Genomic DNA, 16,128 nt, shown 5'->3' with positions numbered 1-16,128 from the left:
CACAGACATGATGGCACCCTGGGACATAAAGCCTTTAATTAATGAGACACAATAAAACTAAAATGTGACAAGTTGTCCCTAAGGAATGACACTGTGCTAGCACTATGGAGCTACCTTCATGAACGGTTACATTGCTCTAACTTCAGTATCATACGTGAAAGGAAGAGGTGATTAGACACCAGCTGTTTTAAGATCACAGCATTTTCTCACCTCTTTTCAACATAACACGACACACGGCGGAGCGTGGCAATCCTAGGCACGCTGTAATTAAGCATCTAGAAAATGTTTATTATTAGTCCAGTTAGCCAGTTATAAAACTCCTCAAAGCTACTTAAGTTTGTTTTTGTGGAAGCTGAAGGGTTTATCAAGATCACAGTATGATTAACTGCAGCCTTAATAACTAGGCTGTCTGTTTTACCCTGAAGCCTTCAGCTGACTTTTTAAAAACAGGTAGGTTTTTAGCTGCTCAGATACTGTGGTGTCTACACTTGGATTACTGAACACTGGATTCTTTTGCTAATTCTTCTGGATTTTGTTGGGGCTTAACAAGCCATCTTAGTTTAGTTAAACTAACATCTGATGTCTCTGTATATACACTGCCTGTTGCACCACCTTCATCGTAGCGTTACTTCGACAACTTTGTGCGGCAGGACGTTTATTTCCATGCAGAGTTGCATCCATTTTTGCCTGAGATTTTGTATGGAGGACGGGAGAAGTTGAACATTCTGTAAGGTCTTCTCCAGCGCACCCCAAAGACTTTCAAAGGGGTTAAGGGCAGGACTGTGGTGGCCAGTTTATTGGTGAAAACGATTCCTCATGCTCCCTGAACCACTCTTTCAGGACTTGAGCCCGATGAATCTGGGCATCATCATCCTGTAATAAGCCTGTGCCATCTGGGAAGAAAGAAATCCACTGATAGGGTAACCTGGTCATTCAGTACGTTCTGGTACTCGGGTGACTTCATTTTATTGCCGCATGATGTCGCTGAGCCTCGGCCTGACCGATCGGAGCGACCCCAGATCATAACGCCGCTTCCAGAGGCTTATACAGTAGGCACTACCCATCGCTTCATGTGCTTCCCGTCTTACCCTGATGCAGCCATCGCTGTGGAATAGGGTAACTCTGGACTCGTCAGACCACATGACCTTTTTCCACTGCTGCACAGACTTACAGTCTTCACGCTCCCAGCAGATTGATTACTGTAGCCTCACACTGATTAGGCCACACAGCTGTTTACTCTCGATTCTGTAAGTGCTCGTCACACTGTGCATGTGGAAATGCTCTTACGTTCACTATTAACCACAGCCATGAGTTCCACTGGCGATTTTTTTTACGATGGGACTTCACCGAGCGTTTTAAAGATCTCCGATCACGATCGTTCAAGAGTCTGAGCATTCATTTATCCCACCACATTTCTTCCTCAGAGTGGACAGTTCACCACTCTCCTTCCAGGTGTTAATAATGCGGTGGACGGTTCTTAACCCAATTCCAGGGATTGCAGCAATCTCCTTAGTTGTTTTCTTTGCTTGATGAAGGCTAATAATTTGCCTCTTCTGAAACACAGGAGCATCTTTTCCACGAACACGGGATACGTCTTCCGACACGGTCGTTTAAGAGACGAGAAGCTACACACTGCATCGGTTAGGGTTAATAGAATTGTTGCCGGCTGAAACGTATTAATCACTGATTAATAATGATCCAATCATAGGATCTTAGGTATTTGCTTTTTTAAATCCAAACAGTGACCTTATTTTTTTGCCAGGAAGTGTATGTACAAACTCACTTAGCTCTTTAATATGACTCATTCTCCTGTCAGTGTTTGACTGTGGAGTTTGCATGGCTGTGTGCCTCATTTTATTCATGGTATCAGTAGGTGTGGCTGAAACACCTGAACTCGGTAATTTCCACATACCTTTGGACATAGTGTATGTTATGCAGGTTCAGGTGTCAGGTCTTGTTAAATTGCTGCATCATGTAATATGCCTTTAAGTTGTTTTTATTTAGATAGTACAGTTCTGGATAGTGCAGTGCGTAGTGTTACCACCTCACAGCTTCAAGGTCCCTGGTTTGATCCTGAGCTCAGTTTACTGTCTGGAATTTTCTGTATTGTCCTTCTGTCATATGAGTGTGTGTGTGTCTGTGTGTGTGTGGTGCTCTGCAATGGACTGATATGTAGGGGAAGAAACTGAATAGATAAAAGAAAAAAGGGCGAGTAGTGCATAAGAAACACTGAGAGTGGAGGCAATTTTGAAAAGTAAGAACACTGGAAGGAAGGAATAAGATAAAGAAGACCTAATCGTGTGATCTGTACACCTTCTCACATGGCGTGTACTGGCATGTGTGACTGTAAATCTCTTTGTAAGTGGTAGCAAAATACGTCATTGATTTAAAAAAAAAAATCCTCAAAGCACAGTTTCTTCCTCATAAACTATTGCAACTATCCGTATGGAGTAATCCAGTAGATATAAAGTCTGCACACCGTTGTTAGTATGTGAAGAAAACGAATGGAACCAACATAAATCACGTTAGCTCTTTTCTGCTTTTAATGTCAAATTGCGAAATATACAAATAAAGTGGAAAAACAGAAATATTTTTAGGGGAAAACGCAAAAAAAGAAGAAAACGTACAATAACCTAGTTGCATAAGTGTGCACTCCCCTAAAGAATACTTTATTTATTACACCACTCAGTCTGTTTCAGTAAGAGTCCATCAGTGTGGCAGATCTTGACTTGGCAATATTTTCCCACTCTTTCTTGTGAAAAAAAATCTAGATCCATCAAGCTGTAAGGACATCTCCTGTCACCATAAAGGGCTTCTGTCTAGCCACCCTACCCCATAGTCCAGACATGTGAAGAATATGAAAGATTGTTGTCGGAGAGTAATCAATACTTATCAGATGTTCATGCAGCTCCTTTAATGTCGCCGCAGCTCTACTGGCAACCTCCCTGGTCATTTTTTGCCTTGTTCCTTTGTACATTTTGGAAGGCCGTTTTGTTCTTGGTGATGTCACCGTGGTGCCCCATTTTCTCCACTTGTTGTTGATGGCCTTCACGGTGTTCCATGGTGCATCTAATGTTTTGGAAATTCTTTTATACCGCTCTCCTGATCGATACCACACGCTTTGTGAGGTCTTTGGGACCACTGCTTCAGCAGTCAGGTGATGTGAAGAAAATCCTACAGAAACTACTGGTTTTTATTTGGGGTTAATCAGAATCATTTCATTGATGACAGCTGGATGTAAAAGCGTGAGATTGAATGTGATTGGTTCATTCTGAACACAGCTACATCCCCAATTATGAAAGGGTGTGCACACTTATGCATCCTGGTTATTCTAACTTTTTTTATTTTCCTATTTTTTTCTGAAAATGTTTTTTTTTTTTTTTTTTTTTTTTTTTTTTTCTTCACTTTATTTTTATATGTTGTAATTTCACATTGAGTGTTGGAAAAGTCCTGACATGATTTATCTTGGTTTCATCACAAATACCTGCCGTTTTAACAGTAGACTTTTTATACCCATTCTATATGAAATGTATGTTTGAGCTGATCAGGGGTTATTAAGCTCTCAATCTTCTGAGGTTGTGTCATTGTCTGGTAGTGAGAAGTAATAAGCCTGATGAACTGATGTGGTTCCCCCCAAAATTACAGGTCTCCTTAACTTACTTCTACTGTCACATGTCCTGGATGAGTAAATATCCCTTTACAGACATGTTTCACAGTGTTCATAGTTTAAGAATTTTGTGTGTGCACAGGTAAGGATGAGGTGCGGATGCAGTTGGACAGTGCATTGCAGGATGTGAACACTCGCTATACTGAGTTAGAAGATCTGGAGAAGAGAGCGGTGTGCAGAGCGCTCATTGAGGAACGAGGACGATTCTGCTCTTTTGTTACAATGCTAAAACCTGTTCTTGTGAGTGTTCTCACACACACACATACACCATATTGTAACATGTTTATGCAATATAATACATTGTGTATTACTTATCAGGAGATATTTAATCTTTTTTTTTTTTTTTTTAAGAGAGAAAGAAAGAGGCTATATGCATATGAACAAAAGTCTAGTGACATTTACAAGCTATTTATGAAATGGTGTTCTTTCTGAGTACCGTAAGGCAGTGGTTCCCAAACTGGGGTACGCGAGCAAAATGCTGACTTACTGTTCATTTAATTCGCCTCACTAAATAACATTAAAATTCTAATTCATGTTTTTCCCCACGGCCAAAAAATAAACTTCTGCCCCCTCCAGTGTACAAACAGCAAAATTACAATATTCTAAAGGTCAAATACATGACATCCAATCAAATGATCCTGTCTTTCACGGTCAAAACTGCATCCACTCAGTCACGCGTCAGTGTGCATCTCACCGCAGGTCATTTATCACCAGCACACGGATATATGATGAAGTAATAGCTCGTAACATTAAAATGGAGAAGTACAAAGCTTTCGGCCCGCAACCACAACAAGCCCCGCTGATCCACAGTCCTCCAACAGCAGCGGAACAGGTCTCTCTAACACCGCATCCGTAGGAAGCGTACGTGTACCCACTGCTACTAGCCCAGTTCACGCGGATACAGACAGCAGTGTATCCGAAGGTGAAACGCCACCTCTTCTTCACCAGCAATCCGTAGAAAAAACATCGAAGAGGCGCAAATACGATGAGAAATCTATTTCTTTGGGCTTTACACACGCTGACAGTGAAGAAAACCCCCAGCCACAGTGTGTGTATGTGCAAACGTACTCTTTCATACCTGCATGAAACCAGCATTTCTGTACAGACATTTAGAAACGAGGAATGCTACTTACTTTCTGCTACATAAACCTCGAGAGCTTTTTGAAAGACATTTAAGACAACTCAGGAGAAGTAACAGTGTAGGAAACCCTAAATAGGAAGGGTCTGGAAGCATCCTACGTGGAGAGCTGCAGAGTGAATAAGACGGGCAAACCCCATACTGTTGTGGAGGACTTCATTCCTCCTGCTGCGGCTGATAGAGCTGCTGTAATGCTTGGGAGAAACGCCAAAAAAACCCACCAGAGGATGCCCTCGTCAGACAACACAGTGTGAGAGAGGGGGCACGCAAAGGGATATTAAATGCCTGGGGAGGTGGGGGGGGGGTGTACGCCACTGTAAAAATGTTAGGAACCACTGCCATAAGGGTACATTTTAGGATTTTATTGTTTTGTTTTGTTTCTTTTGTGCTACTCTGTCATTAATTCTTTTATTTTTATTATTTATTTATTCATTTTTAATTAATTATTTTTTTACTATTGGTCCTCCAGTATATATTGCTTGTGATTTTTTTAAATTGTGTTTTTCTTTTTTCAGGATGAGGAGATTAGTATGCTCGGTGAAGTAACACATCTACAGTCGATTCTTGAAGACCTTTGTCACCTGACAGTAGATCCCAGTGCTTTACCACCTGCTAGTGAACAGGTAATACCTCAACTCTCACAGACGCTGCACCTACTGAGTCTGTGCAGATACAGGTCAGTATACAGATACTGTAACTCTCTCTCGTTCTATACCCCTCTCCCCTTTTCTCCCTACAGGTTATTCTTGACCTGAAACGTTCTGAATACACCTACGCATTCCAGACTCCACCTGCATCTCCAAGCAACACAATGTCACGCAAAAGCAGCATTAGCAGGTGTCTCTGTACTTGTTTGTTTTTTTTTTAGTTATTTTGTTTGGGGAACACTTTTACTTGGTGTTGATGCAAATAATGTACATTTGGAGACAATGAATGCTAACAGTAATTATCTTTGCCCTTCCTCTTTCTAGCAACTATGCCTCAGTGCATCACGTGCCCTCTCTGGACTCTATCTCCACTGTTATGGATGGCCTGCATTTGCAAGTCCAAGAAGCAGGGCAGGTAGTGCTGAGTGTACTCACATACAAACAGAAACATTTGCATAGCTTTCAGATGGTATCAAAAGACATTTTTATTTCAATGGCAAAGTATCTAATGGACCCAACATCTGTCTGTTGTGCTAATCTAGGTACTGCTACACTTTGACCTCATGGATTTGTTTTCCTTTGTTCTCTCTTGCTTTTGTGCTCCATCATTTGCACTTTCTCCCTCTCTTACTCATGCTCTCTCTCCTCGCTCAGGCCACTTTTGTACAATGCCTAGTTACAAGAATAATGGAAACACCAAATTAGAGTAGTGAAGAATATGTATGGATATACGCTCTCATTTGAATATGGAAATCGCTTTATCTGCCTTGATAACTATAACCTGCTCCAGCAAGTTATAGTTAAAGTTGCGTCATCTTTAAGAAACTCGTCTGCTTGTGGCTGTCTCCGAACAGTAGCCTTTTGGCCGAAAACAGCTCTATTGTTAGCACTGGGAGCGTCCAGATTCTTTAGTAAACCCTTCACGTACGCAATTTCTACATGCGAGGTTTGACTGAAACCTAATACTGCATGTAACCCTAATTTTTCCAATATGTTATTGATGTGTCAGCTGATTTTTAATTGTGAATAATTAATAATAATTAAGTAAATATGTGCCACTTGTATGGTTGAGTGGTTCTCCCTCATTATACCACACTCTCCACCAGTGAGCTTGACTTGACGTTGCCTTGCCTCTATTTCCCACACATGTCCACCAGGTAGGACCTCAACTCAACACTTTGGCTCAGTCCCATGTCTAACTGTCTAGCCAACCAGTTGTTCAGCTCTGTTAGTATGCTGTTCCTAGTTAACCAGATTGCTAACACACTAGGGCTGCAGCTTACGATTATTTTCGTAATTGATTACTTGGCCGAATCTATTTTTAAACTTTAGACTATTTTTAGATCTATTTAAACTGAACCTCTTAAGCAACACCAGTTTCTTAATAGGTCGATGCGAATGGGAGAGGTTTTTTTTTTCTACGCCATGTTCCGTATTCGGCATGCACGGATATCCAAAAATTGGCCAGTGGCTTCTCCGTGTACAATCGTGGCTCCGTGTGCTATGTGGCTAAGTGTATCTTGCAGTTGTTTGGAACAGTGCTTGGGCACCTTAGAAATGACTACTCTATGTATAATGTATAACCCTAGAATAATGTTACATGTCTACAAGATGCAATGACGACATAAACGGTGGTGTAGTGTAATACCATTCAGTCTGACTTTGCAGCGTGTTCAGGGATTAGCTACCATTTACACTGGTGCCGCTGTTTCTGCCATCTTATGAGATTGTCTTTTGTGTGTTCATGTGTTAAAGGAGCAGAGCCACAATGTTCCTGGCAGAGAGAACGGCACCTCTGTGCCTCGTCCACATCAAGTTTACAGTGGTTATGGGGAAAGAGCTAGAGCCCAGTCCACATCAGGAAAGGTACGCATGTAGGCAGGCCACTAACCAACTAGTGTTGAATCGGCGCAAGGATTTGTAGTAGCTGAATCCAGTAGCTGATAAGCTAGACATTGTTTTCTATGTTTTAGAATAGGACTGATAGCTTTGTATTAGTTATGTATCACGATTCATCAATTGATGCTTTGAGTGTCCGTCTCTCCTATATATAGCCGAAGACAGCCAGAGAGGAACTAGCTCTGACATTAGCGGGTGCACTCAACTCGGAGACCCCTCACGCTAGCCGTGAGTCTCTGCACTGCTCCAGTGGATATAGTACCCAGACAACAACACCATCCTGTTCTGAAGATACAATACCCTTACATCATGGTGAGAACACACACACACACACACACACACACAGCCTCTCATATACACACACACCTGATTACTGCAGGTTTCCACAGAATATAGGACCTAATGGAGATTTAATTTTTTCTCAAATTCCATTTTTACATTTACAGTCGAGGCCAAAAGTTTATATACACGTAGACTAGTGGTTCCTAAAATTTTTACAGTGGCGTACACCCCCCCCCTCCCCAGGCATTTAATATCCCTTTGCGTGCCCCCTCTCTCACACTGTGTTGTCTGACGAGGGCATCCTCTGGTGTTTTTTTTTGGCGTTTTCCCACAACTCTGCAACTCTCCACGTAGGATGCTTCCAGACCCTTCCTATTTAGGGTTTCCTACACTGTTACTTCTCCTGAGTTGTCTTAAATGTCTTTCAAAAAGCTCTCGAGGTTTATGTAGCAGAAAGTAAGTAGCATTCCTCGTTTCTAAATGTCTGTACAGAAATGCTGGTTTCATGCAGGTATGAAAGAGTACGTTTGCACATACACACACTGTGGCTGGGGGTTTTCTTCACTGTCAGCGTGTGTAAAGCCCAAAGAAATAGATTTCTCATCGTATTTGCGCCTCTTCGATGTTTTTTCTACGGATTGCTGGTGAAGAAGAGGTGGCGTTTCACCTTCGGATACACTGCTGTCTGTATCCGCGTGAACTGGGCTAGTAGCAGTGGGTACACGTACGCTTCCTACGGATGCGGTGTTAGAGAGACCTGTTCCGCTGCTGTCGGAGGACTGTGGATCAGCGGGGCTTGTTGTGGTTGCGGGCCGAAAGCTTTGTACTTCTCCATATATCCGTGTGCTGGTGATAAATGACCTGCGGTGAGATGCACACTGACGCGTGACTGAGTGGATGCAGTTTTGACCGTGAAAGACAGGATCATTTGATTGGATGTCATGTATTTGACCTTTAGAACATTGTAATTTTGCTGTTTGTACACTGGAGGGGGCAGAAGTTTATTTTTTGGCCGTGGGGAAAAACATGAATTAGAATTTTAATGTTATTTAGTGAGGCGAATTAAATGAACAGTAAATCAGCATTTTGCTCCCGTACCCCCTCCGTCACCTCGCGTACCCCAGTTTGGGAACCACTGACCTAGATTAAAGATATTCAATTTCAGTCTTTCACAGCTCCACATATTTCATGTGCGTAAAGCATTTTTTGCCACGTCAGTTAGGGCATCTATGTTGTTCACATCGGCAAAATGTAAAACAATTGATTAGAGACGGATTTAATTCTGCTTTAATTCACGATATCAGAATGTGAGTGGTTCAGAGGTTTACATACATACAAGTTCACCGTCTCTTTAATCAATCTGGAGGATTAAACCGGACTTCTAATGTCTGGTTCCTCCTTATGAGCAATTTCTTCCTTGACAAAGCAACTGAATGTACCACCAGCATCTGTACAGCAATTGTATACAAATATAAAAATCTTGGGATCACACAGACACTGCGTCATTCAGGAAAGAGGCACAACTTAACTCACAGGAATGAACATACTCTGGACTGAAAGGTTCAGCTGAAGCCCAAGATTACAACAAAGGAACTGGTGAATGAGTTGGAGGCGTCCGGTACCAAAGTAGGAACGTCCACCATTAAGAGAGTCCTACACTGCCATGGCCTTAAAGGCCATCGTGCAAAGATGAAGAACCTACTAGAACACTGGCATAAGAAGCCCAATTGATGTACAAATCAGCACTATGTATTGGGGGAAAAGTGTGAAGCTTTTAATGTATGACCTGTGAAGCTTGGGGTGGCAACATTGTGTTGTCTGGGAGTTTTGCTGGAAAAGGGACTGTTGCACTTCAGAAAATAGATGGCACCATGATAAAGGAGGATTGCCTAGAAATATTGAAGCAACACCTCAAGACATCAGCCAGAATGTTAAAACTTGGCTGCAACTGTGTCTTCCAGCAGGACCGTTATCCTAAGCATACGTCCAAATTTGTCTCTGACGGTCCACCTGAATCCCATAGAAAAGCTGTGGACCGAACTGAAAATGTGCGTCTCACCAAGGAGGTCCACGACCTGACTGAGATTTGTCAAGGGGAAAATCTGGCACAATCAAGTATTGTGAAAAGCTTGTGAAGGCTGCCTTCATCTCATGGAATTAATCCTTACTTAACACAAAAATGTATGGTCATATGAAATGTGTGGAGTTGTGACGTTTTCTTCCAGAATCTGTAGGGCCCTTAGAACTTGTGTTCCACGTGTCTTTCACTATGAAATAGTGTCTCAGCTCAGAAGCAGCATATTACGTGATTATTAGCCGGTTTATGCTGTGTGGTTGTTTCATGTTTTTATAATCTATGCTTATCTAGATTTCATGATGTCTTACCCAATATCCTGATTTATAACTAAGCAATGACATCACTTTTACTGTGGAGATCAATCTGAATTGTGAAATTATGGTCTAATCTATGGCAAAGATCAGTAGCATGTCATGCACATCATCAAACTGCTGCCTGTATGCAAACCAGGAGTCTTTAGTATACACGTTAAAAACACTGCATTATTCTTTCACAGCAATAAGGAAAGAACCTCCTCTATAGTGGTGCTTGAAAGTTAGTTAACCCCTTAGAATTTTCTATATATCTGCATAAATATGACCTAAAATAACAGTCCTGCGTCCTAAAAGTAGACAAAGAGAACCCAGTTAAACAAATGAGACAAAAATATTATTCTTGGTCATTTATTTATTGCGTTAAATGATCCAATATTACATATCTGTGAGTGAGAAAAGTATGTGAACCTGTAGGATTATCCGTTTAATTTGAAGGTGAAATTACAGTCGGGTGTTTTCAGTCAATGGGATGATAATCAGGTGTGAGTGAGCGCCCTGTTTTATTTATAGAACAGGGATCTATCAAAGTCTGATCTTCACAACACATGCTTGTGGAAGTTTATCATGGCGTAAACAAATGAGATTTTTGAGGACCTCAGAAAAAGTTCTTGAAGCTCATGAGGCTGGAAAAGGTTACAAAACCACATCTAAAGTGTTTGGACTCCACCAGTGCACAGTCAGACATATATCAGGAAATTTAAGACTGTTGTTACCCTTCCCAGGAGTGGTCGACCAACAAAGATCACTCCAAGAGCAGGACGTGTAACAGTCCATGAACCCACAGTAACTTCTAAGCAACTAAAGTCCTCTCTCACATTGGCTACCATGAGGAGAACACTGAACAACAATGGTGTGCATGGCAGCGGTGCAAGGAGAAAGCCACTTCTCTCCAAAAGAATGTTGCTGCCTGTCTGCAGTTTGCTAAAGATCATGTGGACAAGCCAGAATGCTATTGCAAAAGTGTTTTGTGGATAGATGAGACCAAAATAGAAAATTAAATGAGAAGTGTTATGTTTGGAGAAAGGAAAACACTGCATTCCAGATAAGAACCTTATCCCATCTGTGAAACATGGTGATGGTAGTATCATGGTTTGGGCCTGTTTTGCTGCATCTGGGCCAGGACAGCTTGCCATCATTAATGGAACCATGAATTCAAGTCAAGTGGGTTTTTATTGTCATTCCTCTATACAGACGTGGCATTTAAGAATGCACGATTTTTCACGCGATTCGTCACTGGTGGTCACGCAGCACCCTGCAGTCACGCTTCGTAGAATTTAAATTCATTTGTTGTGTTTCACCCAATAACCACCAGGTGGTGCATGGAACGACATACTGTAGCTAAACACATAGTACACAAAAAAAATGGACTGTGGTCGGTTAGATTTAAGAAAAAAATAGTACATATGGTTTATATAAAAATTACATTTATCATCAACATTTATCATAAAACAAAATTAAATGTCTTTCTAATTACAAAGCTGAATTATGCAAAGTAAGCTTGATCGCATCACGTAGTACAGGTACAATAACAGTAGTGTTTAAATTAACGTAGCTAAGACGTCTGTTTTGGAATAGCTCAGTGGTAATGTTCTTGGTGGTGTATGCCAGCAACCAAGGTTCGCACCTCAGCTCAGGTGAGTGTTTATTTACTGAGCGTTTTTTTTTTTCAGTGCAGGAAGTCGATTCGTGTGTGCATGTGTAAATATGAATGTCCTTCCTCAGCGTTCAATGAATTCCATTTTCTCCTTTCTGGTCGACGGAAACTTTTGTTCTTTTCTTAGATTAAAAGCTAAAAAACTGGTTTAAATTAGGGTCGTAGTCTGTACGCTGACTCGTCGTTGTTGCTGATGAGGCCCACAACTGTAGTGTCATCAGCATACTTGATGTGATTAGAACTGAACATTGCAGCACAGTCATGACTCAGCAGGGTAAACAGCAGTGGACTGAGCACACAGTGCTGTGGGTGGGGTGGGGTGATCAGTGTGGTGGTGTTGGAAGTGGAGTTGCCAATCCTTATAGACTGGGGTCTCCCGGTCAGAAAGTCCAGGATCCAGTTGCAGAGGTTGTGGAAGGACCTGAAGCAAGCAGTTCATGTCTGAAACCCACCAACATCCCAGAGTTGAAGCTGTTCTGTACTGAAGAATGGGCTAAAATGTGCAGGCCTGATCAACAGTTACTGGAAACTTTTAGTTGTAGTTATTTCTGCACAAGGGGGGCCACCAGATACCGAAAGAAAAGGTTCACTTACTTTTTCCACTCGCAGACATGTAATATTAGATCATTTTTCCCAAAAAGTCAATGTAAATTTTAAATGTGAAAAGGTACATTTTTGTCTCGTTTATTTAATTGGGTTCTCTTTGTCTACTTTTAGGACTTGTGGTATGAAAGTCTGGTGCAGAAATGTAGAAAATTGCAGACTGTAGAAATCTTTATGTAGAAAATTCTAAAGGGTTCACAAACTTTCAAGCACCACTGTATATGGTAGGTTTCTAACTAATATTGTACAGACTAAATTCTATTCAAATATTTCATTTTGGTCGTGTGTGTGTTTTGCAAACATGAATATTTTTCTTGCTCATCAGTCAACAAGTGCAATAAGAAGCACACAAAAGATGTAATATCTCACCCAATATTCAGACTTAAACATTCCATATCTGATTGAGGTTCTCAGGGAATATATCGGTTCTTGATAAGTTTGTGCTAGTGTTTTTAGACTAATTCCATTGAACATCCCAGAAAACTCCACTATCGTACAGAGAAGCCTTCACCTGGTCACTGTGCCAATTCATTTTCCACACAAACACATATCTCATAAACCACCTTAAGTCTATAATAATACTGAACTTGTCCTTTCCTGATGTTTGTTTTTTCTTTTATTCCTCCTTTTCTTATCTATTCTGTTCTCCTTTTCGGTTTGCCTTTGTCTTTCTACTTCATTCTCAGAAGACTATGATTATATCTCTCTCCACGGAGGCGATGACACACGCAGTCCATCTGATTTTGACAAATCCTGCACGATTCCACGTAACAGTGAGCTGAGCCTGAACTACCGTAAACTGTTCCAGAGCAAGAGACCAGCATCCACCGTGAGCCTTCTGACTGAGCCCGAGTCACTACTGCTACATCAACCCCACACAGCCACGATCCGGCGTAAACCATCCAGCAAAGCCAACCTCCGTCGTTGCACCATCAGCGGAGGAGTGCCCATCCCCATCTCCACACCACAGGTAATCCCTAAATACCAACAATTTAATATTCTAAGGATCCACGCTTGCTGAACATCATCCTTAGTTTGCAAATCCCGTGATAGTATACCGTTCTGCTTTTGTAGGTTTTAATTGTTTGTTCTGTCTTAGTGGTTTTATGTAACTTGTATAATGTGTTTAAAAATTCTGAAAATCATATACGTGTCCAATACGTCATTGGACATGGACCTCTCTTCATAGGTGCCACTGAAGCCATCTACATCCTCAGCAGGTATGGCTTCAGGCCATAGTGGCAGCAAGGAGGCAGTGGGTCCACAAGTGCCCCCTCAAGCTGCTCGGCACACCAGCTCCGATTTGGCACATGCTAAACACACACTCTGCACCTCCAACCGGAATATTAGTCCAATGCCAACCCCATACTATTCGATGTTCCCTCGGCAGCCACCAGTATGCGTTACAGAGCAGATCTACCAAACTAGCAAGCAACAGCAAAGGCACTTCCAACACCACAATGACAATCATCAACAGAACAACCAAAAACAACGGCAATATCAGCAAGAGTACAACAAACAGGAGCACCCGGTGCAGTCTCAACAACAGTACAATCAAGCACAACAGGAGGCGAAATATCAACATTACATCCAAGCACAACAAGAGCACCCACATCTACATCACTACAAGCAACAGAATCCGCAACAGGTACAGCACATACCTGCTCAGCACCCTCAGCTTCCCCAACAACAGCATCTAATCCAGCAGCAAAATCAACAAAAACAGCAGCAGTGCAAACTACCTCAACAGAATACTGCACTACACTGCTGGTCAGCTGCTCCAGCTGCAGACTCTGCAAATCATTCAGATGACACAAATGAACCCAATCAGACGCCAAGTGGTGGCAGTGATATGCTAAGCATGATCCGCCGGGGGGTGAAACTCAGACGCACATTCACTAACGACCGCTCAGCACCTCTCATCACTACTGACCATCTCAAGTGAAGATCATTCTATGAGCTATAAGCTATTATCTTTTTTTATTTTTCATTTTTATTTTATTTTAAAATTTATATATATATATATATATATATATATATATATATATATATATATATATATATATATATATATATATATATATATATATATATATATATATATATAAATATAAATATATAGCTTCCCGTCAGGGTTAGACAGTCTGCTTTTCTACAAAAAAAAATACTTTTCAGTTACGTAAATATAATTCTGACTTTGTGGCACTGTTGTGTCTATATGAATGTCAGCATTCATATGCTCAATTTTATTATATTCGTATTGTCAGATAAAAAAAAATACAGACACAAGTCTGTGTCTATTTAGAAAAATATACATATTTTAGGCTGGATTTGTTTGATTTTATTAGTTTATGTACTTTGTAGAGATTTAACTGAAGAGTGACCGCTCCACTGCCTTCATCTTCCTGAAGCCTGGATTAATTAGGTGAACGAGTGGAGTACAAATATGTTGATAGTCATGTCTGGAGAACGTGGCCGTTCTTTCATGTCTTGTAATTAATCACTGTGGCTATATATTCAATCTGCTAGATTTTGAAATTATTTGGACGTGTGAGACTCCTGTTCGCCAAAGCTTTGAAACCCCCCCCCCCCCCCCCCCAACATTTTGTTGAAATTTTCATTTTAGTAATTGCTACTTGCTTGTAAGGTGTAACCCAGAATAGGAACTAAGAATAGATGCCGAATTCTGGAGTTTCTCTCAACTTTTTATTTAAATAATTGTTCCTGATTTGTTTCTGTAATCTTTCCCAAATGCTTTCTTTCACTTTTCCTGTTTTATTTTTTAAAACGCCATTCAGGATATTGTCATGAAGTGTTCCAGAATCAGTGACTATAAATTGTACACCGCCGGCTGTTAGAAGTGATTTGTGTCTTTGAGCAATATACTGTACATGTCTACATATTCTAAAAACAGTCATTATTTGTAACCGTGTCGCTTTTTTGAAGCTGACGTGACTGTTCTAATGCCTTGTTTTTCCACTCGGTGAAATCTGCATCTTAGATACTTCTGAAATGGAGGAGGAAAGAATTGAGTGAGAGAAGCTTGCGGTTTTCAGTAGCTCAAGCCCCTCACTTCCCTTTATGGCACACATCTTGGAATCTGAGAGGTTGCAGTTTCCAAAAGCATTTGAGAGGTTTAGACAATGCTATATTATGCTGAATGGATCTTTTTATCTTAAATAGTTACCTATCTAGTTGTGTTTTCCTTTCATTTGTCCTTGGCATTTGAGATGAAAGCTGTGCCATTTATTGTAAAGAAATGTTTTATGTAGTTTGAACTTTTATCATTTAAAGTGATTGCTTTTTTAAAAAAAAAAAATCTCTATCTCAATGCTTTTCTCTAAGAAATAGCTTAAAGAAAGAAGACTTGTTTTTTTCTGTTTGGACTGGTTGCATGGTATTTTATAATTCTGCTTGTTTAGGTGTCGTGTGTAATAGAGGAAGCTGATGCTGGTCATGGGCTTTCGGACAGCAAGCACGTCGCCTTTGTTTTAACCTTAAATCATCAGCCAATTTTTTGTTACTCTGAAGACTTGCGTTAATGGGAACATCTTGCATTTGCTGTAAAACGTTTTAGGTGGTTAAACGTAGAAACGAAAGTTCACCTGCTGCCTTAAAAACACGAGTAAACTCAACTTGAAGATAAGCTTTGTTTCGACTCAAAAAGTTAGCTTTTACTGGTCAAGTTACTTTTAAGTCTCATTTTTGAAAACTTCTAAACGTGAAGTGAATGTCCCAAGCTTGGAGTTAAAGAGAAGTTCACGTGACTCAACGGGGATATCGTGTTTTACAGTGTGGAGTTAAAGCTGCAGAAGAATCCTATCCAAAGAGCAGTTACCTAGACGCC

At 40.8% G+C, this 16,128-nt stretch overlaps 1 protein-coding gene across 2 annotated transcripts in view; it reads left to right on the top strand.

The window, feature by feature from the left end:
• Positions 1 to 14,313, top strand: part of mtss1 (MTSS I-BAR domain containing 1) — a 36,056-nt gene extending 21,743 nt beyond the window's left edge. The window contains exons 7-14 of one of the 2 annotated variants that reach the window (XM_053684539.1): positions 3,755 to 3,907; positions 5,321 to 5,428; positions 5,545 to 5,642; positions 5,777 to 5,867; positions 7,208 to 7,318; positions 7,507 to 7,663; positions 12,971 to 13,251; positions 13,471 to 14,313. In XM_053684539.1, the coding sequence (XP_053540514.1) occupies positions 3,755 to 3,907; positions 5,321 to 5,428; positions 5,545 to 5,642; positions 5,777 to 5,867; positions 7,208 to 7,318; positions 7,507 to 7,663; positions 12,971 to 13,251; positions 13,471 to 14,226 (1,755 nt within the window). In that variant the 3' untranslated portion in view covers positions 14,227 to 14,313. Of the gene's footprint in view, positions 1 to 3,754; positions 3,908 to 5,320; positions 5,429 to 5,544; positions 5,643 to 5,776; positions 5,868 to 7,207; positions 7,319 to 7,506; positions 7,664 to 12,967; positions 13,252 to 13,470 lie in introns of both variants that reach the window. The other variant, XM_053684538.1, reaches the window with a different exon arrangement.
• The last annotated feature ends 1,815 nt before the right edge of the window (positions 14,314 to 16,128 follow it).

The sequence above is a fragment of the Ictalurus punctatus genome, chromosome 12, assembly GCF_001660625.3.
Source record: "Ictalurus punctatus breed USDA103 chromosome 12, Coco_2.0, whole genome shotgun sequence".
NCBI lineage: Eukaryota > Metazoa > Chordata > Actinopteri > Siluriformes > Ictaluridae > Ictalurus > Ictalurus punctatus.
The sequence above is the reverse complement of the archived record's forward strand: the minus strand, read 5'-3'. Positions and strand labels throughout refer to the sequence as shown.